The sequence below is a fragment of the Lepisosteus oculatus genome, chromosome 4, assembly GCF_040954835.1.
Source record: "Lepisosteus oculatus isolate fLepOcu1 chromosome 4, fLepOcu1.hap2, whole genome shotgun sequence".
Lineage (NCBI taxonomy): Eukaryota > Metazoa > Chordata > Actinopteri > Semionotiformes > Lepisosteidae > Lepisosteus > Lepisosteus oculatus.
In genome coordinates, this window is record NC_090699.1 from 5,461,719 (window position 1) to 5,488,654 (window position 26,936).

The following is a 26,936-nucleotide window of genomic DNA, read 5'->3' on the forward strand; positions in this document are numbered from 1 at the left end:
ACCTAGGAGTTGACTTCAGTGATGTCACTGATGGGATGTTTCTAAAAATCCATCCTCTGTAAAACGTCTTCTCTAGTTGTCCTGCATATGTCGTCGCTAATGAAGCTGTGTGTTCTGAACCTGGATCTCTACAAACATTTCTTTGAAAAAATGAAACGTTTCCCTTGGTCAGAGATTAAATAAAACCTCACTCGCACCAAACAAATTTATATTTCTAAATATCACAACATGATCGAATTTAAGTCTTTTTAATAACAATGAATAGTCACCTATGCGTTACAAAATAAACATGTATATTGATTTGAATCGCGTTTTGATTTAAATCGTAAATGCATGTTTAAATATATGTGTTTAAAGGCGATATACTGTATAAAAGCGCTGATTCTTATGGAGTGTGTTCTGCCGGAGATTCAAAAAATTTATTTTTTTTAATCGCGTATCTAAGGAAAATTGCAGTATAACTTTGTTCATGCACAAACAGTGGCATGTTACATTATAATTTGGGTGTCTCCTCTTGCCAGAAAGCTCTAAATTGCATTTTGAGTGTGGTTTTTGACTTTTTCTAAATTGCAACCCATAAATAAAGCTGATAAAGCTTAGACTAACTGTATTCTAAACTGTATTACAACAGCACATTGGACAATACAATGTAAATTGCAAAAATGCACTTGGAATCTGTCCAAGCCCTCCTACAAAAATTATTTAAACTGCGACACTGATCATTCATCTCTAAATAAACTTTATTTTATATAGCGTTTTAAGTGAATAGGTAATTAGATTGCTCATAAACCTAATCGCTTTTTCTACATAAACACAGCGTGATTGCTCTCTGAAAATGCTTTTCCTTTATATTTAGGCTCAGATTTCAACTATAGATCGTATTATTATAAACTTTCTTGGAAAAATGTATTTTATGTAAACCATGTTTGCTATTAATTCATTTAGGGCTAAAATACGTTCATTGTCTTCCAATCGAGTCGAGTTGACATTGGAAGCTTGCCACTCCCGGACTGTTACACCAACGCATTAGCATGTTAAAGCAATTTCATTGAGGAGCCAAGCTACCAGTTAACACTGTACTTCCTACTTTGAAAATACCTGTGAAACCGGTTTAATTCGTCACAGCCAGCACTCCTGCAGAGAGGGGGTTGTACTCGTAAAGTAGAAGCAGGCGAGATTTCCAGCGAAAGACACCCCCCCCCCCCCCCCCCCCTCAAAAACCCAGTAAGCAGTAATGCTTTATGTTGAAAATTGAGGTGGATTTTGAGGATGAGAAAGAGGATAAACTGGGATGGGAGGAGGGTTTGGTTTTGCATAAGGGGCGGGATTATGATAATTGGAGGAATTTGCGAGAGTATAATGGTTTGATATATTTGATTTTGTATTGTGGTCGTTATCTATGTTTTTGGTTGGTATTATGTTTATATGGTTGTTTTTGTTGGTTGGTTGTTATTATGGTTATTAATAATACGATCTATAGTTGAAATCTGAGCCTAAATAAAAAGAAAAAGCAAGTGATTAGGTTTATGAGCAATCTAATTACTTATTCGTTTAAAACGCAATATAAAATAAAGTTTATTATTAATTTGCTAGACAGAGCGGTGAACATTATTATGCATAAGACAAAGATAACGAAATCTGTGTACGCTGTATGGTTTTTACTTCTTAAACTTACCATAATCTCTGGTATGGGGAGACCCCAGAATTCTGTCCCATAGTTTAGACAGATGATAGATACTTTTATTGATCCCGTGAGGGAAATAAAGTAAATCATTTTCATTTTAGGAAATTATTAAACGCTCCGTTAAAAGCAAAGGAGATTGTCTGTTATAGTGGACATAAAAACAAGAATTCGCTGGCATTATATCCTAGAACACACAGACCGGCGCCAGACCGGTAAAATGCCTGATGAACTAGGGATTGGACAGTTTCCAAGTGCTTGTACAATCGATGGAAATGTTCAAATAAATGTGCAAAAGAAATAAACAAAATAATCATTTATTTCTTTATCATATTGGCTAGCTAATGTCCTCTCTTTGCTAGTTAGTGGCTGTGTTTCTGCGTTGGGTAGCAATGGGTGACTGTTCTCAGGCAGAAGATGTAAACAGCTTAATTTTCGTGTTAAATAATTTTTAAAAATTAAAAATCATTCTATACAGCAATCACATATTTGGGTACCGTTTCATAAAACTTTCATGCTTTAAATGTTTAGGGAGAAATGGAAGACTGGTGTGTATTTTTTCTTTAAACTATCAAGACCAGCCATACACAGTAAAGTTTATGTACATACAGTAATGTTTATGTTCCTAAATTAATATCGTTTATGACCTTCAGATGCGTTATGCTCCTCTTCTTTTTATGCTCAGCTACTAAAATTTCCCTTTAGTGGTAAAATTCCATATAAATATTCAAAACTAAGCGGATTAAAATGTGCACAGTAAAGAGATTAAATGATTAAATCTTTTCACTACCAACCAATGCACCACGAGTGCCCCTGTCGGTCATTTTGGCCAGCCGATCACTTACCGCGGTGCCCTCCGGTGCCCTGCGGGTAGGTTACTGTACCGCGGTTTTTACCGCGCATTTTGAATGGCTGCATCTGTATAAATAGATAATGTGATCTTAATATAATACAAACTTCAACAAAATAATGGAAAAGTACAATATTAATGTAGTACAATATTAATAATGTAGTAGAACAGTCTTATCACATTAAGGGCCACAATCACTGTGCAGTATAATGTTCATGATGATGCACATCTGTAGCAAAAATACTAGTTGGTAACAGAAATTCACAAATTAAAAGTTTAATGGTCCATGTGGGTCTACAGTTACAGTCAATCTACTCTCCCTGTGTATTTGTATTAAAATAATAGTTGCAGAAGTGTGTGTGTGTTTGAGGAAAAGTGTGAGCTGCCCAGAGTGTGTGTTTCTTGCTGTGCACCAGAACCCTGACCCCTCTCTGCACAGAGCTGGTGATCTGCTGAGAGAGAGATCTGCTGATCTGCCGACATGGTGATCTGCTTGCCGATACGGCTGGCGTATCTTGATGTTCCTTCTTTGGTTCGGAGCCGTTTATCTGCATCTGGTCTCCAGGCTGGCTTGTCTGCCTGATCTGAAATAAACAGGAAACTGCAAAGATACGAGACGTAGCTCCCTTTTCACACTTTCAAAACACATTCTACCATCTGAGGAGCGGCCTCAGCTTCTGAAAAAGGTGTGCCGTTTTTCTGCACTCTTTCTCTCTCACGCACCATTCCAAAAAAACGTACATGTAGTCCTGTGGGAGACATGATTATTCTCCTTCCCTGGCTTCCCCAGTTCCCCAGCTTGCATAATAATTCCTGTTTGTGTTAATGTAATTAGATTGTCTGGCCAGGCTCACCTGGCTAGTCTAATTTAGTGTAATCCAATCTCTGAGTGACTGTTGATATTTGTACCCTAACAGGCAACTGCCATCGCTCTACAGGCATAATTTCCTCCTCAGTGTCAGACATGTGACTATGAAGGCATCTTGTCAGCCTCGTGGACACTAGTGACCTAGGGAAGCCAGCGAAGATGAGCCCTGCTCTACTGCATAGTCTTGTGTCTCTCTTCTTGTGTCTTCTTAAGAGTACTCTTGTGAGAACACTTATAAAAACCATCCATCTCCTCACACAATACACTGAGGAAAAGTCCTGGTCCACTCCTACTTCAGATTCCTCATGAACTGTAATAATAAATAATTATTAATTTATTTTTCTGGACACTCTACACAGAGGCATTTACAATAATGTTGTAATGTAAAGAGGTACATGGGGAACTGGGAACCCCACTACCACCACCAGTATGTCCCACCATCTAGATGATGCTCCAGTCTGCTCACACACAGCAGCTCTCAGTGGGAAGGAGAGCAGAGTTATGAAGCCAGTTCAGAGATGGGGATTATTAGGAGGCCATGATAGGTAAAGACCAGGGGGAAATTTGGCCAGGACACCTGGGTAACACCCCTACTCTTTTCGAAAAACACCCTGCGACTTTTAATGACCATGAAGAGTCAGGACCTCGGTTTTATTTCTCATCCACAGGACGGGATTAGACAGTATAGTTTTTAAAGTATAGTGTCACCACATTAGGGCATTAGGACCCACACAGACTGCTAGGTGAGACAGAGCTCTCCTTCCTGGAACAGAATTACTGTATACCCAGATCTCAACTGCCTGCTAGAGACTAGAGAGTAGAGGAGTTTATTGACAAATGCACATGGACATTGGAAGTCTTACTCATGCTGATCTCTCAGGATGTCCACAGTACAGCAGACAAATTGGTACAACAGACAACACCACACAATATAGACACTACATTACAAAGCAGCCCATATTGTAATAAATAGAAACAACCTATTACTTTAATCCTACTCCTCTACTCTGCTAAAGACATAAATTTGACTGTGCTGCACCCAAGATTTCAAAGTCACATTCACACAAATCATCCCGAAATGTGTTTTCAGTCCTTCTCAGTCTTTTTTGGCAGTCAAGAACTGAAAGACTTCACTTGCACATAACTAGATTTCAGTAAACTTCATTGAGGGTAAGTTGATGGCATAGCACAGTCATACAGCTAATTAATCAGCTCATTAGATCTCTGGTTTGCACAAAACCCCCTGAGAAGCTTAAACACACACATGCCCGTAGAAACGGATGCACACACACACGCACGCACAGTTCTCTGCTTCACGTAAATGAAACTCCACGCACAGGTAACAGGTGATACCTGCATGCATCCTCTCCCATCCCAGTCTCTCAACAGCTCCAGCTCAGAGAAGAAACTTTGCTAATAAAATTGTTCAGGCTGGGTTAATAACTGGACAAGACAAGTCTGCGTTGCAAAAATGAAACCGCGTGCATACGGAGAGCCTTCTGGTAACAATCAGTGAGGGGCAAGCTGAAAAAGTCTCAAAGCCCTGGTTTTCCAGTCTTTCTAATGAAAAAGCACTGAAAACCTTTCACTTTGACTGGGGTTCATTGGCCCAGTGTAAAAGTAATATTAATAAACTCATAATAATGAACAAACTTTATTTTATGTAGCACCTTTAAAAGTGACTTCTCAAGGAGCTTTACAGTAAGAAAAAAAATTTCAAGGAGGGGAGAGAATTAGTATAATTAAAAACAAGGGTTTCCAATTAAATGAAAGCCGTTCTGAAGAAGCACGGTTTTGAGTCTGGATGTGAAATGGCTCAGGGAAGCATTTGGGATAGAATCCCAGGGCTTTGGGGTGCAGCAAGAGAAGGCCTTGTTACCCATAGAGTGTAGAGGAGATCGCAGTACAAACAGGAGACCAGAATCAGGAAGACAAAAAGGCAATAGGTCAAACAGGTACTGAGGTGCCAAACCATGCAGAGCCTTATAGGCAATCATGAGGATTTTGAAACCTGTTAGGAAGCCAGTGCAAGGACTCCAGGATAGGAGCAACATGATCTCTTGCACAATCTGTCTTGGCCTGAAATCCGGATAGCGCAAATTAATTTACAACAGTGAAAAGTGACAAATGAGAAATCAGTCTATTACATTTGAGCTCTCCCAAGATTGCAGTCAAGTTCACTGAGAGTAAGTAGCAAGCTTTTCAAAGCGGATATCTGATTTACTCTGACTAGTATGTCAAATGGTTCCATAATCAGGATGTTAGATCTCTGGTGCATAATTATTGAGTCAGTTCGTAACCTCCTGTATGTTTGTGGTCTGCGAGTCTACAGCACTGTGAGCTATATGAAGGCAGGTGTATGTGCATTTCTGCTGTCTCTGCTCAGTTGTTTAAAAGAGACTCTCCTCTGTGTCCAGTTTCCAACATTAGGTGAGCAGGGCCAGTCCACTAAGTGTCAAGTGAGAGGCTGGGAAGATGAAGATGTTTTTTCTGCTGGCGTTTTTTGGGATCCTAATCCTGAACAAGGAAGAAGGTAAGAGACGAATCAGAAATTGAAAATGTAAATGTAAAATAAATGTGCAGATGAACTGTTGTATAAGCATACGTAGCCTATGCAGTGACAGTTTGTGGACAGTCTGTACATATATACAACACCAATGAAGACTGAGAACTGCAGCTGCTATTGTGCAGCCTGATCCTGGACACAACAGAAGGTAAGAAGACAACAAGCCGCCGATTGCTCATTTAAACTGTTCTTTGTTTTCCCTCGGATTTAGGCTCAGTGCACTGTGAGAAATCACAAGCAAAAAATCTTTCGACTGTTGCATTCTTGATCAAACCGAAACTAAATCATAACAAAACCTCAATCACAGAGCTGAGAGGAAGTGTGCCAACTCATCTACACATGTTAAACTACTGGTGCTCTTAGTCACATAAAGAGGACACAGAAACGAGGCAGATTAAGAGTTTCAGAGCCACTGGTGTACTGATCTTGTCTCATCATCTTGTAGCTTCAGTAGGTCAGTGCTGGACCCGTTCTTGTCCGATTCCCAGCTGAAGTCATTCGGCTTTGTTGGAGTAAAGGAGATCAAAGAGTGAAAGGGGAGGTCTGAGCTCATGGTAAAAGCACAGTAAATTGTAGTAAAGAATGGGGAAGTCATGGTTAGAGCACAGTAAAGTGTACAATAAGAACTGCCCCCATGTATCTTAAAATAGTTTGCCAGATTTTGTCAGGATTAGAGGTTGGTGAGATTAATTGAGTGCTTCTCTGTCCAGGAGCTCTGTAAGGGTCAGTCAGGGTGTGAAGAAGGGACAGTGGTCTTGGATGACTCATCTCATGCCTGTTCTGTATGAACCCCTCTGTCTCTCTCCAGTGTCCAGCTCTCCTCTGTCCAGGAGCTCTATAGTGGTCAGTCAGGGTGTGAAGAAGGGACAGTGGTCTTGGATGACTCATCTCATGCCTGTTCTGTATGAACTCCTATGTGTCTCTCCAGTGTCCAGCTCTCCTCTGTCCAGGAGCTCTATCGTGGGCGGTCAGGATGCGGAGGAGGGACAGTGGCCCTGGCAGGTCTATATGCAGATCCAGGTGAACCTCAATGATGCCACATTCTGTGGTGGATCCCTGATCAGTGAGCAGTGGGTTCTCACTGCAGCGCGGTGCTTCAAACCGTGAGTGTGTCCTGAAATCCCTATCTGCCTTGCAACGTCTCTGGGAACTGCTGTAAAAACACCTTTCATTCTTTTCCTACTCATTGTTCAAAACCGATTAAGTTCTCAGCCTGTTCAGGTGTGCTCAGACAGGGTCCTATCTGATTAGAACAGTCCATTCCACTAATTAGCCTGTTCAATTTAGCCGTTTTTCTGCGATTCTCCCAAACTAATCCTTCTGTATAAAAAACAATCAGAGGACAGTATAAGAAAAGAGGCGGCTATATCCATTTAATCTGTTTTTGATCAATGGTCTGGATTAAAATCAAACATTAAAACTCTTGCCCCGTCTCAACGTGTCACAGAAATGACAGAGCCAAACAGGTCTTTGGTCAAAATGTGTCTCCAAGCAGTATTATTGGTATTGAAATTGTTAATATTTACTCTGGATACTGATTACCTGATCCCGTGACCAAGTACACAGAATAATAATATTTATTATTCTTGCATTTTTATAATATTTAATACTTATTTATAAATTACACATTATTATTATTATTATTATTATTATTATTATTATTATTATTATAAGACTGGCTCTTTCAGCTCCTTCTTGCTCGAGCATTCCTTCGTGAGGCTGAGGGCGTACAAGCTAGACCAACCCTCCAAACACGAGGTCAAGAAAAGCATTAAGAAGGTCGTCCTCCATGAGCAGTACGAGAAAGCAGCAGACGGCTTTGACATCGCCCTGGTGCAGCTGGACAGTGAGGTGTCCCTCTCTCCTTACATCAGTCCTGTCCAGCTCGCCAACCCCAACAATGTCTTCACGGAGGACACAGAGTGCTGGGCCACTGGGTGGGGGATGACTAAAGAGAATGGTAAGAAATAATGATCAGGGCTCCTGTGTTTCTCGTTAGGACTCAGGAACTAAGATGCAGCCCACAGCCGGTCATTCTGCACATCTCTCTTGTCTGGTTGCTGTGAGCTCATTCAGACATCTCACCCAGTCATTTACTTGAAAGAAGGGAGCCTATCAGCTTCAACAACATCATGGTGTATATTGTTCTAGATCAGCGGTCAGCTGACATGGCACACGTGTCATTATTGGCATGCAAAGAGATTTTAAATGGCATCTGTAATGAGAGTGGCACGTGCAATAGACTAATAAGCCATGAAGAAATTTATACAAACTGTGTAAGACTGTGTAATCCCCTATAACATGCTACCCGATGAAAGTGCTTTGGTGTAGAAAAAACGATTCACTTGGTTTGCATGCTGCCTTATTTTTAGCAGGGATAGCCAACTATTTTAACAGGAAGTTCACAATCTGTGCTGCTAATAATATTTATTTTGGTATTTATTGTGGCATGCTCATCAGCTGAGATGGTTGTGCCTGATGTCTGAACATGAGGACAACCAATCATGAGGTTTTTTTTTAATAAATTAAGAAAACTAATGCTTTATACCTGGGAAGGTGTTGGAAATAAAGTGTAATGAATAATGCATGTCATTCTACTTGTCTTTGGCTTTGTAGAAAATAGTCACTATCTTTTTGTCACTCCAGTACCACTGGCACCCCCTCGCACTCTGCAAGAAGTCCAACTGCCCATTGTAGACAACAGGTGCTGTCAGTCCATGTACAACAGCAAGGCTACTATCAGGGAAGACATGATGTGCGCTGGGGATGAAGATGGACAGAAGGACACCTGCCTGGTGAGTTCACCATCCGCAGTGTAAAGACAGAAACCAGACCAGTTGGTGCAAAAATTCAAGACAACTCATTCATGGTGGATACATTTGGAAAAGCATTTCAGAATGATAACTTTACAAATCAAAAGTGATCACGCTTTCACCTCTATAAAGCAGCAATCTGTGTGTAATCTACGGCCACTAATCATCCAATTCAATTTTAGTAAGTTAGTTTATAACCAGCAGTTTCTCCAGGAGCAATATCACCCTGCAACTCATAACTGACAGCCCCACTGGAGCTCAGCAGTGTAAGCCTGGTCAGTGTGAGGTATAAGTGTGAGGTTATTATTATTATTATTATTATTATTATTATTATTATTATAATTATTGCATTTTTCCAAAATGAGCCTTGAAAGACTTGCGGAAAATGCATACTGTGAGCATGCCATTACTGTTGAGCAACAGAGAGTTACATGCAAAATTACTGTCGTTATGTTGGAGTTGCACCACTATGATTTGCAAATATTTACACTAAGCACAGCCCTGTTTTGTCACTTTGTGAAACTATTCCTTCTTCCTTCCTCATTTCACTCCAGGGTGATTCTGGGGGACCTCTGGTGTGTAAGAAGGGGGACAGCTGGATCCAGGCTGGGATTGTGAGCTTTGGAAGAGGTTGTGGTAGGCCCAACTCCCCAGGAGTCTACACCCGGGTCAGCAGCTTCACGGATTGGATAAAGGAACACAGTGGAGTCTGAGGAGTTCTACGGGATCCAGGGGAGAGTGCCTTCTGGTGTAACTGGCTGCTGCTGCTGCAACTGCAGAATCTGATTTCGTCTGATTAGATTGCCCGTCTGCACAAGATAATTGCATGTGAGAATATGCCAAAAGATAAGACTGGGAGATACAATAAAGATAAAACAGTGAGTCGGAGACAGAAGTCTTACAGACCTTTTTTAAGTGTGTACCATAGCTATGAATTATGGATTGAACAATAAATGTTAGATCTTGTCAGTTCAGGACAAAACAGCTGGGCATGGCCGTCCACTTTGAGTATTTTGTTGAAAAAAAATGTATTTGAAATTGGGGAGTCGGTTCTGTGTCATTAGCATTGTGATACAGTACATCAAGAAATAACTAATATTTGTAGCCACAACAGATGAAATCGCTAGCAAGACATGCTTTTGCCTGCTGCTGTGAGAGATCAGATGTACTCTTATTCAGTTGACCATTGAGCTCAATAAAATTGCAAGCACTGAAACTCCTGGTCTGGGGCTGTTCTCTCTCCATCGCTGTATAGAAAATTGACAAAACGCTGTAGCCCCACCCAACCTCACTTGCAGGACACACACACATGGGGGACAATTGGGTGCTGCCCATTCACCACTTAACCCAGGCAGAGCTTCCTTAGAATGGGCTGAGCACACAGCAAACAGGAGCTCCGGGGCAAAAAACCCACACAGACACAGGGAAGAGGCACCGAAACTGAGGGCACCGCCACTGATGGGACAGAAAGTGACAGGATCAAAACGGAGATCCGGATTCGAAATGCTTAGGAAACTAGGTTTCTGAGCTATCCACAACACTGACATCCCGAAGATCCTTTGCTGCGCCCGAATGGACCGACACCGAGTTCCTGCGGGGGGCTTCAGAACTGAACTCAGACACTGTTGCACTGCATAATATCAACCTCAGAATGCGGAGGCAGAATGGAAGCTTTAGTGAACAGCACAGCTTCCAAAAAACAGCTAATTAAACCTAATGAACTAAACTTACTAACTAAACTAACCTAAACTACTTCCCCCACAGCCCCTGGAAAAAAGGAGGTACAACTAAAGTTCAGTTCCATGGTACACCATGGCAAGCGAAATCCTAGCAGCTGGGTTTGTTTCCAGACTGGGGGGGGAGGGGGTTTCTACAAGAATCCGAAACCAGGTTCTTGTGACTTCAGCAAAACATGAGTTCAAAGATGCTGCTGGATTCATTTAGCTGCTATCATTCCATCCTCCGTACAAAACTCTAAAAACCCGCTCGTCCGTAACGTCTGCGGTAATTTCTTTCATTTCTATTATTATTATTATTTCTATTATTATATTATTATCAGGAATGAACTGCAGACAGCATGACTGCCTCGGGCTGCCAGATCTATAAGAAAACCTGCTGGATCACTCTCTAGTCCCGTATCCACAGGTCTAGGGCTGTCAGTAATGTTTCCGACAACATCAAGAGATTCCGTTCGAAAACCCAGCACAACCCAGGAAGTTCTGAAATAATAATAGCTCAATTGTTTCCTATATTCATGCTCACCCATCAGGACTTTATCTGCGACGCAGGAGTCACAGCTGTCTGCTTGCGACTTCTAGGTCATTTTCCCGTTGGACCGGCTCTAATTCGGTTCCTCCTGGAGAGTGTACACCAATTTTCAGGAGCTCTCTCTCGACAGGTCTGAAATCCTGTACTCTTTTCTATACTCTGCCGAGAACAATAAGTCTCCTACAAAGGCGATTTGTCTTTCATAGGGCTCTTATTCCATTTATACTGGTGTGAACACATCCTTTCTCCCACTATCATGTAGAACCTTAAATTTGACTTCATTTGACCCAAATCTCTACCCACTTCTCAGTCTTATCCGAACTGGACTGTGTCAAGCTCAGGGCATCCTGGGGGGCAATTTCTAGCATGTATTTCCATTATGGGTGTACAGACAGCTGAGTTTTTCCTTTGCTAAGAATCGGAGCATGTGAACATGTGAAAGCTCCTGCAGTGCTTTATTTCTGGATGTTCTTGCTTTCTCTGTGGGGCTCTGTACAGACCCACTCCAGCGATGAAAGCCAGTTGTACCTCCTGGAAAACCTGGGAGACCTCCTGGGAAGATCTAAAGGTTGCTGCTGGGAGAGGTGTTAGAGGGGCCAGCAGGAGGCGCTCACCCTGTGGTCCACGTGAATCCTAATGCCCCAGTATAGTGATGGGGACACTATACTGTACACAGGCACCAACCTTCAGATGAGACATAAAACTGAGGACCTGACTCTCTGTGGTCATTTAAAATCCCAGGGATTTCTTGTAAAGAGTAGGGGTGTAACCCCGGCACCCTGGCCAAATTTCCCATTGGCCTTTACCAATCATGGCCTCCTAATAATCCCCATCTATGAATTGGCTTCATTACTCTGCTCTCCTCCCCATTAATAGCTGATGTGTGGTGAGCGTTCTGGCGCGCCATGGCTGCCTTCGCATCATCCAGCTGGGGCTGCACATTGGTGGTGGTGGAGGGGATCCCCATTACCTGTAAAGTGCTTTGAGTGGAGTGTCCAGAAAAGTGCAATATAAGTGTAAGCAATTATTAATTACTTTTCTTACCAGTTTCAAACCACTGGCCTTTAATTAGCCACCTCCACTCCTCTCTCTGTTGTCCCACAGCTCAGGTACACAGATGAACTACAGTATAATCAGATGTAGTTCTTTCCTCTGCAAGGAAACAATGCAATAATCCCTTATACTGACATTTTTAATATATTATTATTATTATTATTATTATTATTATTATTATTATTAAATCACTGCGTCATTTGTCCACTCATTATCAGACTGGTAGGGGTTGAGATACAGTGCCTTGCGAAAGTATTCGGCCCCCTTGAACTTTTCAACCTTTTGCCACATTTCAGGCTTCAAACATAAAGATATACATTTTTTATTTTATGTGAAGAATCACCAACAAGTGGGACACAATTGTGAAGTGGAACGAAATCTATTGGATTTTTGAAACTTTTTTAACTAATAAAAAAATGAAAAGTGGGGCGTGCAAAATTATTCGGCCCCCTTGCGTTAATACTTTGTAGAGCCACCTTTTGCTGCGATTACAGCTGCAAGTCGCTTGGGGTATGTCTCTATCAGTTTTGCACATCGAGAGACTGAAATTCTTGCCCATTCTTCCTTCCAAAACAGCTCGAGCTCAGTGAGGTTGGATGGAGAGCGTTTGTGAACAGCAGTTTTCAGCTCTTTCCACAGATTCTCGATTGGATTCAGGTCTGGACTTTGACTTGGCCATTCAAACACCTGGATACGTTTATTTGTGAACCATTCCTTTGTAGATTTTGCTGTATGTTTGGGATCATTGTCTTGTTGGAAGATAAATCTCCGTCCCAGTTTCAGGTCTTTTGCAGACTCCAACAGGTTATCATCCAGAATGGTCCTGTATTTGGCTGCATCCATCTTCCCCTCAATTTTAACCATCTTCCCTGTCCCTGCTGAAGAAAAGCAGGCCCAAACCATGATGCTGCCACCACCATGTTTGACAGTGGGGATGGTGTGTTGAGGGTGATGAGCTGTGCTGCTTTTACGCCAAACATATCGTTTTGCATTGTGGCCAAAAAGTTCGATTTTGGTTTCATCTGACCAGAGCACCTTCTTCCACATGTTTGGGGTGTCTCCCAGGTGGCTTGTGGCAAACTTTAGACGAGACGTTTTATGGATATCTTTGAGAAATGGCTTTCTTCTTGCCACTCTTCCATAAAGGCCAGATTTGTGCAGTGTAAGACTGATTGTTGTCCTATGGACAGACTCTCCCACCTCAGCTGTAGTTCTCTGCAGTTCATCCAGAGTGATCATGGGCCTCTTGGCTGCATCTCTGATCAGTCTTCTCCTTGTCTGAGCTGAAGGTTTAGAGGGACGGCCAGGTCTTGGTAGATTTGCAGTGGTCTGATACTCCTTCCATTTCAAGATGATCGCTTGCACAGTGCTCCTTGGGATGTTTGAAGCTTGGGAAATCTTTTTGTATCCAAATCCGGCTTTAAACTTCTCCACAACAGTATTACGGACCTGCCTGGTGTGTTCCTTGGTCTTCATGATGCTCTCTGCGCTTTCAACAGAACCTTGAGACTATCACAGAGCAGGTGCATTTATACAGAGACTTGATTACACACAGGTGGATTCTATTTATCACCATCAGTCATTTAGGACAACATTGGATCATTCAGAGATCCTCGCTGAACTTCTGGAGTGAGTTTGCTGCACTGAAAGTAAAGGGGCCGAATAATTTTGCACGCCCCACTTTTCATTTTTTTATTAGTTAAAAAAGTTTCAAAAATCCAATAGATTTCGTTCCACTTCACAATTGTGTCCCACTTGTTGGTCATTCTTCACATAAAATAAAAAATTTATATCTTTATGTTTGAAGCCTGAAATGTGGCAAAAGGTTGAAAAGTTCAAGGGGGCCGAATACTTTCGCAAGGCACTGTATCTTAGAGCGCTCTCTGGCGCACCATGGATTAGGAATAAGGAATGTGGAACAAAAATAAGGAATAGGGAACAAGTAGAGGGAATGAAAGAATTAGAATTAAAAACAGATCAATACGTTTACCATTAAATCATTGCGATCAAATACATGTAGCAATGGTAATTAAGTACAATTAAAACACAGATCAAGAAATGTGGAATATGGTGTGATGAATAAGAATTAAAAATAGGGAACTACGTTCTGGCACATAGAGTGTAAGGAGCAGGGTTGATGAGTCTTGGATGCTATTTGTTATTAGGTTGGCTGTAGTGTCTGCCTGCAGAGGGCACCCTTGCTGACTGTAACTCAGGAAACTGCTCAGTTATGTTACACTACCGCCAAAATCACAGCTACAGGCCGACACCTGCTGTGCACCTGGACAAAGCTGTTCTCCACATTAGAACTTTTACGTGTGAGAGCCCAATCTGTACTCTTTTGTAATTGTTGTAAGTAATTAAACCATTTTTTTCTTTTTAGAATCATAAGACGAGTAAGAATATTGTTCTTAAAAAAAGGAGGAGAATCACTTAAAAATACTACCACCGAATTTTGAAAATCCCCTGCTAATAAACACACACAACAAGACAGGAAACAAACTGAGAGAGAGAGGAGATCACAGAGATACCCTCAGTAATAAACACACACAACAGGACAGGGGAAAGCGGTACAATACATCAACGTGTCAGAAGGGTTTCAAGGTGAATGTGCTTGAAAAAGCTGATACATTCTTCTAATTAAGCCGAGCTGGTTGTTGTACCAAAAATCAAGATATTCTGCTGGAGTTTTTAACCCAGTTCATTCTTCTCAGTGTAATATCTGATACACTATGTCTCCAATACAAAGGGTGATGCACAATACAGCAATGGTCTGAAACTCTTCTGTGAGCTGGGTAGCTGCTAAACGATTGCATTTCATTTGATTTTTCATAGCTGCTGGTGACAAAGGCATTTATTTTCTGGATTTCAATTATTATGTAGTGTTCCACACAGACATGCTAATCTTCCTTTCAATCTTGCTATTCTGCTATTCCCGCCCAGGACTTGTAATGAATTCTGACTCCTAGCTATGACATGAGGGGAGAAAAACAAATGACATTTACTATATGTCTGGGTTTTGTGAATGGCATTTATTTGCTTTACATTTCTAAAATATGTTTTCCTAAAAGGAACAGGAAGTGAATGCTTCACCATTTGCTAAATGTAGTTTTTAATTTGGCATGTGAGCCAAAAACACTGACACATAAACTACATTTTCCGAAGCCCCACACACATATCGCCACTATTTACGGCATGATACACTTTCAGATAGACCAAGCAAAGTAACGTGAAAATGAGTAAGGAATATTACTGAGCTAAAGAATTATGTGAAGTAATATCCACAGATATCCATTCATCAACTATTACACCTGTTTTTGCAGATAGCCTTTATCCACATGCAATTATTTACCCCACTTTTGATACAATTAAATTAAATGTTTCAAGCTCTGCATACTTCAACAATATAATGGCAAGCTACAATCTTAAGAATTGAAATATATAAATAGATCTGTACTCTTAATATAATGCAAACTTCAACAAAATAATGGAAAAGTACAATATTAATGTAGTACAATATTAATAATGTAGTAGAACAGTCTTATCACATTAAGGGCTACAATCACTGTGCAGTATAATGTTCATGATGATGCACATCTGTAGCAAAAATACTAGTTGGCAACAGAAATTCACAAATTAAAAGTTTAATGTTCCATGTGGGTCTACAGTTACAGTCAATCTACTCTCCCTGCGCATTTATATTAAAATAATAGTTGCAGAAGTGTGTGTGTGTTTGAGGAAAAGTGTGAGCTGCCCAGAGTGTGTGTTTCTTGCTGTGCACCAGATCCCTGACCCCTCTCTGCACAGAGCTGGTGATCTGCTGAGAGAGAAATCTGCTGATCTGCCGACATGTTGATCTGCTTGCCGATATGGCTGGCGTATCTTGATGTTCCTTCTTTGGTTCGGAGCCGTTTATCTGCATCTGGTCTCCAGGCTGGCTTGTCTGCCTGATCTGAAATAAACAGGAAACTGCAAAGATACGAGACGTAGCTCCCTTTTCACACTTTCAAATCACATTCTACCATCTGAGGAGCGGCCTCAGGTTTTGAAAAAGGTGTGCCGTTTTTCTGCACTCTTTCTCTCTCACGCACCGTTCCAAAAAAACGTACACGTAGTCCTGAGGGAGACATGATTATTCTCCTTCCCTGGCTTCCCCTGTTCCCCAGCTTGCATAATAATTCCTGTTTGTGTTAATGTAATTAGATTGTCTGGCCAGGCTCACCTGGCTAGTCTAATTTAGTGAAATCCAATCTCTGAGTGACTGTTGATATTTGTAACCTAACAGGCAACTGCCATCGCTCTACAGGCATAATTTCCTCCTCATTGTCAGACATGTGACTGTGAAGGCATCTTGTCAGCCTCGTGGACGCTAGTGACCTAGGGAAGCCAGCGAAGATGAGCCCTGCTCTACTGTAAAGTCTTGTGTCTCTCTTCTTGCGTCTTCTTATGAGTACTCTTGTGAGAACACTTATAAAAACCTTCCTTCCTTCTCCTCACACCACACACTGAGGAAAAGTCCTGGTCCACTCCTACTTCAGATTCCTCATGAACTGTAATAATAAAGAATTATTAATTCCTTTTTCTGGACACTCCACACAGAGCTCTTTACAACAATGGGGTAATGTAAAGAGGTACATGGGGAACTGGGATCCCCACTACCACCACCAGTGTGTCCCACCATCTAGATGATGCTCCAGTCTGCTCACACACAGCAGCTCTCAGTGGGGAGGAGAGCAGAGTGTTGAAGCCAGTTCAGAGAGGGGGATTATTAGGAGGCCATGATAGGTAAAGACCAGGGGGAAATTTGGCCAGGACACCGGGGTAACACCCCTACTCTTTTCGAAAAACACCCTGCGACTTTTAATGACCATGGAGAGTCAGGACCTCGGTTTTATTTCTCATCCACAGGACGGGATTAGACAGTATAGTTTTTAAAGTATAGTGTCACCACACTAGGGCATTAGGACCCACACAGACTGCTAGGTGAGACAGAGCTCTCCTTCCTGGAACAGAATTACTGTATACCCAGATCTCAACTGCCTGCTAGAGACTAGAGAGTAGAGGAGTTTATTGACGAATGCACATGGACATTGGAAGTCTTACTCATGATGATCTCTCAGGATGTCCACAGTAGAGCAGACAACCTGGTACAACAGACAACACCACACAATATAGACACTACATTACAAAGCAGCCCATATTGTAATAAATAGAAACAACCTATTACTCTAATCCTACTCCTCTACTCTGCTAAAGACATAAATTTGACTGTGCTGCAACCAAGATTTCAAAGTCACTTTCACACAAATCATCCCAAAATGTGTTTTCAGTCCTTCTCAGTCTTTTTTGGCAGTCATGAACTGAAAGACGGTAGTAGTTCAGGTGGGTAGCTGCGTCAGCATGCGTAGGCTGCAAAGGAACAAGTAATAGGTTTATTCCATGCTGAAAAAAAAGGAAGAAAGAGAACACAACGTTTCGGCCGTGGAGCCTTCTTCAGGTGTGAGAGAGACAGGGCAGTAGGCAAAGGTAAAGTAGCGGGAGAACAAAGGTTGAGAGGGAGGAGGAGTGAGAGGCGGGAGCAGGGGACAGAAAGAGAGGCCAATCAAGAGGTGTGAAGTCAGAATGGGTGCAGAGAGGTGTGAAATGAAACTTCCAATGAATGGAGAAAATTTAAAAGAACAGTAATCTGTCGTTAAGGGAAGGGAGAATGTGTGATCCTAGCTGCAGAATAATTTTAGTTTCGGTGGTCTTTCTGATGTATGAGTTCGGAAAACCGTCTTTGAGAACACAGACGGAGAGATTAGAGTGGTCGTGGCCGTCAGAGGTGAAATGAGAAACAATGGGCTTGGAGAGATCTTTAATCTTCACAGCCCTGACGTGTTCTCTGAAGCGGTCTCCGAGTCTCCTTCCTGTTTCCCCAATGTAGATGGCTGGGCATTTACTGCAAGAGATACAGTAAATAAGGTTGCTGGAGGTACAAGATGCTGTCTGGGTGATCCGGAATTGTCCTGAGGGGCCTTGAATGAGTGTGGTGGTGGCTGTGTACTTGCAGGTGATACAGCGAGCTCTTTTGCAAGGGAAAGTGCCTGGTGTGGATGGTTGCTGAGGGCGGTCAAGGGAGCTGTGGACAAGGAGGTTACGCAGATTAGGTGGTCGGCGATATGAGATGATAGGGCGATCAGAAAAGAGGGCCCCAATGGAGGGATCATCCTGTAGGATGGAAAAGTTCTGGTTAATGGTCCTGGGGATAGGAAGTGTGTTAGGGTGGTAAGGAAGCACCAAAGGAATGCGGTTGTTACGGCGGGAGTTCCTGATCGGGTTGATGGTCCGGGGGGTGTTTTTGGCTCGGGCAAGGGCCCTGTCAATCACACTGCTGGGGTATCCTCTGTTGATAAAAAATGAGTACATTTCGAGGGCTTGGTTTTCGAAGTCGATGTCGTCGCTGCATAATCGTCGTAACCTAAGGAACTGTGAAAAAGGAAGAGAGTTTTTAGTGTGGTTGGGGTGAAATGAGCTGTACAGGAGGTAGCTGTGTGAATCCGTGGGTTTGTAATAAACTGAAGTGGACAGTCGGGGGTAGTTGATAGACAAGTGGATGTCTAGAAACGGAAGAGTGGTGGAAGAAATGTTAACCGTATATTTGAGGGACGGGTGGAAGTTGGTGAAATGGTGCAGGAAGAATTCAAGCTGATCGTTGGAGCATGTGGCGGCACCGACGCATTCATCAATATATCGTTTGTAGAGGTCAGGGACATAGCCAGTGTAGGAAGCGAAGAAGCGTTCTTCTACCCAGCCGACAAAAATGTTGGCATAGCTGGGTCCCATTCTGGTGCCCATGGCAACTCCACTGACCTGTTGGTAAAAAAGATTATTGAAAGAGAATGCGTTCAGTGTGAGGACCAATTCTGCAAGGCGTACCAGGGTGTCGGTGGGTGGATCAAGCACTGTGCGTTTGTCCAGCGTGTGCTTGAGGGCTGTAAGGCCGTCATTATGGGGAATGACGGTGTACTGAGATGTGATGTCCATGGTAAAAATGTGGCATTCGGTACCCTGAAATTGGAAATCATTGAAAAGTTGGAGCGCGTGGTTGGTGTCTTTGATGTATGAGGGAAGATCTTCAACCAGCGGTCTCATGAGGCTGTCGAGAAAGGCTGAGATGTAAGTAGTTGGACAATTACATGCTGATACGATGGGGCGTCCAGGGGTGTCCGGTTTGTGGATTTTGGGGAGGAGGAAAAATTGAGATACCTGTGGGTGTTCCATGATGAGCCGGTTCGCCTCCTGGGGGAGCTCGTTGCTGCTGATAAGAAGGGAAATGGTGGATACCACTTCCTTTTGGTGGTCAGTGGTAGGGTCCTGTTGGAGAGGGAGGTAGGCAGAAGTGTCAGTTAGTTGTCTAGAGGCTTCAAAGATATATAGATCTTTACGCCACACCACAACAGCACCTCCTTTGTCCGCTGGTTTGATGACGATATCATCCCTGTTGCGGAGAGACTGGAGCGCCTGATTTTCTCCTTGGGTGAGGTTAGACCTATGTTTACTGGGTATAGAGAGTGCCTTGGGAGCTTGATTAGTGCATTGGTTGATGAAATAATCAACTGGTGGAAAACGGCCAGAGGAGGGAGTCCAACAGCTCTGTTTGGGATTAATGTTGTTAATGACATCAATAACCGGGTTGTTATCAGCTGCCTGTGAAGAGGAATTGTCGGCAAAATGTGCTCTGAGACGGATCCTGCGGTAAAAGCGGTTAAGGTCGACATTGGTCTGGGGGATGTCCAGCTTCCTGGGAACTGGTACAAAACTGAGCCCTTTGCTGAGGAGGGATCGCTCATCCTGTAAGAGGGAAAGGTCAGAAGGTATGGTGACAACAAGGTTAGGGTTGGTGAGGGTGTCCGGGGTGTTGATGGTTTTCTTCTGTAGAAGATGACTGAGTTTTTTGTCCTTCTCTGTAGTGAGAAACTGGTAGAGTTTAGAGTTGAAAACTGAAAGACTTCACTTGAACTGAAAGACTTCACTTGCACATAACTAGATTTCAGTCAACTTCATTGAGGGTAAGTTGATGGCATAGCACAGTTATACAGCTAATTAATCAGCTCATTAGATCTCTGGTTTGCACAAAACCCCCTGAGAAGCTTAAACACACACATGCCCGTAGAAACGGATGCACACACACACGCACACACAGTTCTCTGCTTCACGTAAATGAAACTCCACGCACAGGTAACAGGTGATATCTGCATGCACCCTCTCCCATCCCAGTCTCTCAACAGCTCCAGCTCAGAGAAGAAACTTTGCTAATAAAATTGTTCAGGCTGGGTTAATAACTGGACAAGACAGGTGTTGCAAAAATGAAACCACATGCATACGGAGAGCCTTCTGGTAACAATCAGTGAGGGGCACGCTGAAAAAGTCTCAAAGCCCTGGTTTTCCAGTCTTTCTAATGAAAAAGCACTGAAAACCTTTCACTTTGACTGGGGTTCATTGGCCCAGTGTAAAAGTAATATTAATAAACTTATAATAATGAACAAACTTTATTTTATATAGCACCTTTAAAAGTGACTTCCCAAGGAGCTTTACAGTAAAAAAAAAATTTCAAGGAGCGGAGAGAATTAGTATAATTAAAAACAAGGGTTTCCAATTAAATGAAAGCCGTTCTGAAGAAGAACGGTTTTGAGTCTGGATGTAAAATGGCTCAGGGAAGCATTTGGGATAGAATCCGAGGGCTTTGGGGTGCAGGAAGAGAAGGCTTGTTACCCATAGAGTGTAGAGGAGATCGCAGTACAAACAGGAGACCAGAATCAGGAAGCCAACAAGGCAATAAGTCAAACAGGTACTGAGGTGCCAAGCCATGCAGAGCCTTATAGGCAAGCAGGAGGATTTTGAAACCTGTTAGAAAGCCAGTGCAAGGACTCCAGGATAGGAGCAACGTGATCGCTTGCACAATGTGTCTTGGCCTGAAATCCGGATGGCGCAAATTAATTTCCAATAGTGAAAAGTGACAAATGAGAAATCAGTCTATTACATTTGAGCTCTCCCAAGATTGCAGTCAAGTTCACTGAGAGTAAGTAGCAAGCTTATCAAAGCGGATATCTGATTTACTCTGACTAGTATGTCAAATGGTTCCATAATCAGGACGTTAGATCTCTGGTGCATAATTATTGAGTCAGTTCGTAACCCCCTGTATGTTTGTGGTCTGCGAGTCTACAGCACTGTGAGCTATATGAAGGCAGGCGTATGTGCATTTCTCCTGCCTCTGCTCGGTTGTTTAAAAGAGACTCTACTCTGTGTCCAGTTTCCAACATTAGGTGAGCAGGGCCAGTCCACTAAGTGTCCAGTGAGAGGCTGGGAAAATGAAGATGTTTTTTCTGCTGGTGTTTTTTGGGATCTTTATACTAAACAAGGAAGAAGGTAAGAGACGAATCAGAAATTGAAAATGTAAATGTAAAATAAATGTGCAGATGAACTGTTGTATAAGCATACGTAGCCTATGCAGTGAGAGTTTGTGGGCAGTCTATACATATATACAACACCAATGAAGACTGAGAACTGCAGCTGCTATTGTGCAGCCTGATCCTGGACACAACAGAAGGTAAGAAGAAACAAGCCGCCGATTGCTCATTTAAACTGTTCTTCCTTTTCCCTCGGATTTAGGCTCAGTGCACTGTGAGAAATCACAAGCAAAAAATCTTTCAACTGTTGCATTCTTGATCAAACCGAAACTTAATCATAACAAAACCTCAATCACAGAGCTGAGAGGAAGTGTGCCAACACATCTACACATGTTAAACTACTGGTGCTCTTAGTCACATAAAGATGACACAGAAACGAGGCAGATTAAGAGTTTCAGAGCCACTGGTGTACTGATCTTGTCTCATCATCTTGTAGCCTCAGTAGGTCAGTGCTGGACCCGTTCTTGTCCGATTCCCAGCTGAAGTCATTCGGCTTTGTTGGAGTAAAGGAGATCAAAGAGTGAAAGGGGAGGTCTGAGCTCATGGTAAAAGCACAGTAAAGTGTAGTAAAGAATGGGGAAGTCCTGGTTAGAGCACAGTAAAGTGTACAATAAGAACTGCCCCCATATATCTTAAGATAGTTTGCTAGCTTTTGTCAGGATTAGAGGTTGGTGAGATTAATTGAGCGCTTCTCTGTCCAGGAGCTCTGTAAGGGTCAGTCAGGGTGTGAAGAAGGGACAGTGATCCTGGATGACTGATCTCAAGACTGTTCTGTATGAACCCCTCTGTCTCTCTCCAGTGTCCAGCTCTCCTGTCCAGGAGCTCTATAGTGCTCAGTCAGTGTGTGAAGGAGGGACAGTGGTCCTGGATGACTCATCTCAAGCCTGATCTGTATGAACTCCTCTGTGTCTCTCCAGTGTCCTGTATCATGGGCGGTCAGGATGCGGAGGAGGGAGAGTGGCCCTGGCAGGTCTATATCCAGATCCAGGTGAACCACAACGATGCCATATTCTGTGGTGGATCCCTGATCAGTGAGCAGTGGGTTCTCACTGCAGCGAACTGCTTCAAACTGTGAGTGTGTCCTGAAATCCCTATCTGCCTTGCCAGGTCTCCGGGAACTGCTGTAAAAGCACCTTTCATTCTTTTCCTACTCATTGTTCAAAACCGATTAAGTTCTCAGCCTGTTCAGGTGGGCTCAGACAGGGTCCTATCTGATTAGAACAGTCCATTCCACTAATTAGCCTGTTCAATTTAGCCATTTTTCTGCGATTCTCCCAAACTAATCCTTCTGTGTAAAAAACAATCAGAGGACAGTGTAAGAAAAGAGGCAGCTATATCAGTTTAACCTGGTTTTGATCATTGGTCTGAATTAAAATCAAGCATTAAAACTCTTGCCCCGTCTCAACGTGTCCCGGAAATGACAGAGCCAAACAGTTCTTTGGTCAAAATGTGTCTCCAAGCAGTATTATTGGCATTGCAATTGTTAATATTTACTCTAGATACTAATTACCTGATCCCGCGACCAAGTACACAGAATAATAATATTTATTATTCTTGTATATTTATTAATTATAATATTAAATACAGTACCAATGTATAAATTGAACATTATTATTATTATTATTATTATTATTATTATTATTATTATTATTATAAGACTGTCTCTTTCAGCTCCTTCTTGCTCGAGCATTCCTTCGTGAGGCTGGGGGCGTACAAGCTAGACCAACCCTCCGAACACGAGGTCAAGAGAAGCATTAAGAAGGTCGTCCTCCACGAGCAGTACGAGAAAGCAGCAGATGGCTTTGACATCTCCCTGGTGCAGCTGGACAGCGAGGTGTCCCTCTCTTGTTACATCATTCCTGTCCAGCTCGCCAAGCCCAACGATGTCTTCACAGAGGACACAGAGTGCTGGGTCACTGGGTGGGGGATGACTAAAGAGTATGGTAAGAAATGATGATCAGGACTCCTGTGTTTCTCGTTAGGACTCAGGAACTAAGACTGCAGCCCACAGCCGGTCATTCTGCACATCTCTCTTGTCTGGTTGCTGTGAGCTCATTCAGACATCTCACCCAGTCATTTACTTGAAAGAAGGGAGCGTATCTGCTTCAACAACATCATGGTGTATATTGTTCTAGATCAGCGGTCAGCTGACATGGCACATGTGTCATTATTGGCATGCAAAGTGATTTTTTATGGCATGTGTAATGAGAGTGGCACGTGCAATAGACTCATAAGCCATGAGGAAATTTATACAAACTGTGTTAGACTGAGTAATCCCCTATAACATGCTACCCGATGAAAGTGCTTTGGTGTAGAAAAAACGATTCACTTGGTTTGCATGCTGCCTTATTTTTAGCAGGGATAGCCAACTATTTTAACAGGAAAGCTCACAATCTGTGCTGCTGATAATATTTATTTTGGTATTTATTGTGGCATGCTCATCAGCTGAGATGGTTGTGCCTGGTGTCTGAACATGAGGACAACCAGTCATGATGTTTTTTTAATAAATAAATAAAACTAATGCTTTATACCCAGGAAGGTGTTGGAAATAAACTGTAATAAACAATGCATGTCATTCTACTTGTCTTTAGATTTGTAGAAAATAGTCACCATCTTTTTGTCACTCCAGTACCACTGGCACCCCCTCGCACTCTGCAGAAAGTCCAACTGCCCATCATAGACAACAGGCGCTGTCAGTCCATGTACAACAGTGAGATAATCAGGGAAGACATGATGTGCACTGGGTATGAAGATGGACAGAAGGACACCTGCATGGTGAGTTCACCATCCGCAGTGCAGGCAGAAACTAGACCAGTTGGTGCAAAAATTCAAGACAACTCATACATGGTGGATACATTTGGAAAAGTATTTCAGAATGATAACTTTACAAATCAAAAGTGATCACGCTTTCACATCTATAAAACAGCAATCTGTGTGTGATCTACGGCCACTAATCATCCAATTCGATTTTAGCAAGTTAGTTTATAACCAGTAGTTTCTCCAGGAGCAATATCACCCTGCAACTCACAACTGACAGCCCCACTGGAGCTCAGCAGTGTAAGCCTGGTCAGTGTGAGGTATAAGTGTGAGGTTATTATTTTTTTATTATTATTATTATTATAATTATTGCATTTTTCCAAAATGAGCCTTGAAAGACTTGCGGAAAATGCATACTGTGAGCATGCCATTACTGTTGAGCAACAGAGAGTTACATGCAAAATTACTGACGTTATGTTGGAGTTGCACCACTATGATTTGCAAATATTTACACTAAGCACAGCCCTGTATTGTCACCGTGTGAAACTATTCCTTCATCATTCCTCATTTCACTCCAGGGTGATTCTGGGGGACCTCTGGTGTGTCGAAAGGGGAACTGCTGGATCCAGGCTGGGATTGTGAGCTTTGGAATAGGTTGTGGTAGGCCCAACTCCCCAGGAGTCTACACCCGGGTCAGCAGCTTCACGGATTGGATAAAGAAACACAGTGGAGTCTGAGGAGTTCTACGGGATCCAGGGGAGAGCGCCTTCTGGTGTAACTGGCTGCTGCTGCTGCAACTGCAGAATCTGATTCCATCTGATTAGATTGCCCGTCTGCACAAGATAATTGCATGTGAGAATATGCCAAAAGATAAGACTGGGAGATACAATAAAGATAAAACAGTGAGTCGGAGACAGAAGTCTTACAGACCTTTTTTAAGTGTGTACCATAGCTATGAATTATGGATTGAACAATAAATGTTAGATCTTGTCAGTTCAGGACAAAACAGCTGGGCATGGCCGTCCACTTTGAGTATTTTGTTGAAAAAAAATGTATTTGAAATTGGGGAGTCGGTTCTGTGTCATTAGCATTGTGATACAGTACATCAAGAAATAACTAATATTTGTAGCCACAACAGATGAAATCGCTAGCAAGACATGCTTTTGCCTGCTGCTGTGAGAGATCAGATGTACTCTTATTCAGTTGACCATTGAGCTCAATAAAATTGCAAGCACTGAAACTCCTGGTCTGGGGCTGTTCTCTCTCCATCGCTGTATAGAAAATTGACAAAACGCTGTAGCCCCACCCAACCTCACTTGCAGGACACACACACATGGGGGACAATTGGGTGCTGCCCATTCACCACTTAACCCAGGCAGAGCTTCCTTAGAATGGGCTGAGCACACAGCAAACAGGAGCTCCGGGGCAAAAAACCCACACAGACACAGGGAAGAGGCACCGAAACTGAGGGCACTGCCACTGCTGGGACAGAAAGTGACAGGATCAAAACGGAGATCCGGATTCGAAATGCTTAGGAAACTAGGTTTCTGAGCTATCCACAACACTGACATCCCGAAGATCCTTTGCTGCGCCCGAATGGACCGACACCGAGTTCCTGCGGGGGGCTTCAGAACTGAACTCAGACACTGTTGCACTGCATAATATCAACCTCAGAATGCGGAGGCAGAATGGAAGCTTTAGTGAACAGCACAGCTTCCAAAAAACAGCTAATTAAACCTAATGAACTAAACTTACTAACTAAACTAACCTAAACTACTTCCCCCACAGCCCCTGGAAAAAAGGAGGTACAACTAAAGTTCAGTTCCATGGTACACCATGGCAAGCGAAATCCTAGCAGCTGGGTTTGTTTCCAGACTGGGGGGGGAGGGGGTTTCTACAAGAATCCGAAACCAGGTTCTTGTGACTTCAGCAAAACATGAGTTCAAAGATGCTGCTGGATTCATTTAGCTGCTATCATTCCATCCTCCGTACAAAACTCTAAAAACCCGCTCGTCCGTAACGTCTGCGGTAATTTCTTTCATTTCTATTATTATTATTATTTCTATTATTATATTATTATCAGGAATGAACTGCAGACAGCATGACTGCCTCGGGCTGCCAGATCTATAAGAAAACCTGCTGGATCACTCTCTAGTCCCGTATCCACAGGTCTAGGGCTGTCAGTAATGTTTCTGACAACATCAAGAGATTCCGTTCGAAAACCCAGCACAACCCAGGAAGTTCTGAAATAATAATAGCTCAATTGTTTCCTATATTCATGCTCACCCATCAGGACTTTATCTGCGACGCAGGAGTCACAGCTGTCTGCTTGCGACTTCTAGGTCATTTTCCCATTGGACCGGCTCTAATTCGGTTCCTCCTGGAGAGTGTACACCAATTTTCAGGAGCTCACTCTCGACAGGTCTGAAATCCTGTACTCTTTTCTATACTCTGCCGAGAACAATAAGTCTCCCACAAAGGCGATTTGTCTTTCGTAGGGCTCTAATTCCATTTATACTGGTGTGAACACATCCTTTCTCCCACTATCATGTAGAACCTTAAATTTAACTTCATTTGACCAAAATCTCTACCCACTTCTCAGTCTTATCCGAGCTTTACTGTGTCAAACTC

The 26,936-nt window shown here is 42.6% G+C and overlaps 1 protein-coding gene across 3 annotated transcripts; it reads left to right on the forward strand.

Moving 5' to 3' along the window:
- Positions 1-5,676: 5,676 nt before the first annotated feature.
- Positions 5,677-25,545, forward strand: LOC138238091 (serine protease 27-like). Of its 3 annotated transcripts, none has more exons than XM_069187970.1 (5): positions 5,677-5,932; positions 6,894-7,068; positions 7,654-7,925; positions 8,612-8,760; positions 9,333-9,994. In XM_069187970.1, exons 1-5 carry the CDS (start codon positions 5,875-5,877, stop codon positions 9,489-9,491), a joined length of 813 nt encoding a protein of 270 aa, XP_069044071.1. In that variant the 5' UTR covers positions 5,677-5,874; the 3' UTR covers positions 9,492-9,994. The 3 variants fall into 3 exon arrangements, with proteins under 3 accessions (XP_069044071.1, XP_069044073.1, XP_069044072.1); XM_069187972.1 differs by lacking the exons at positions 8,612-8,760; positions 9,333-9,994 and adding exons at positions 24,178-24,323; positions 24,884-25,545 and having other exon boundaries at positions 5,685-5,932; XM_069187971.1 differs by lacking the exon at positions 9,333-9,994 and adding an exon at positions 24,884-25,545 and having other exon boundaries at positions 5,688-5,932.
- The last annotated feature ends 1,391 nt before the right edge of the window (positions 25,546-26,936 follow it).

Bases quoted from the DNA above. Each gene is read 5' to 3' on its own strand.
- LOC138238091 (XM_069187970.1), top strand. From the start codon at position 5,875: ATGAAGATGTTTTTTCTGCTGGCGTTTTTTGGGATCCTAATCCTGAAC. The intron at 7,069-7,653 runs GTGAGTGTGTCC...TGGCTCTTTCAG, and splicing joins GCAGCGCGGTGCTTCAAACC to CTCCTTCTTGCTCGAGCATT. The intron at 7,926-8,611 runs GTAAGAAATAAT...TTGTCACTCCAG, and splicing joins GGGGATGACTAAAGAGAATG to TACCACTGGCACCCCCTCGC.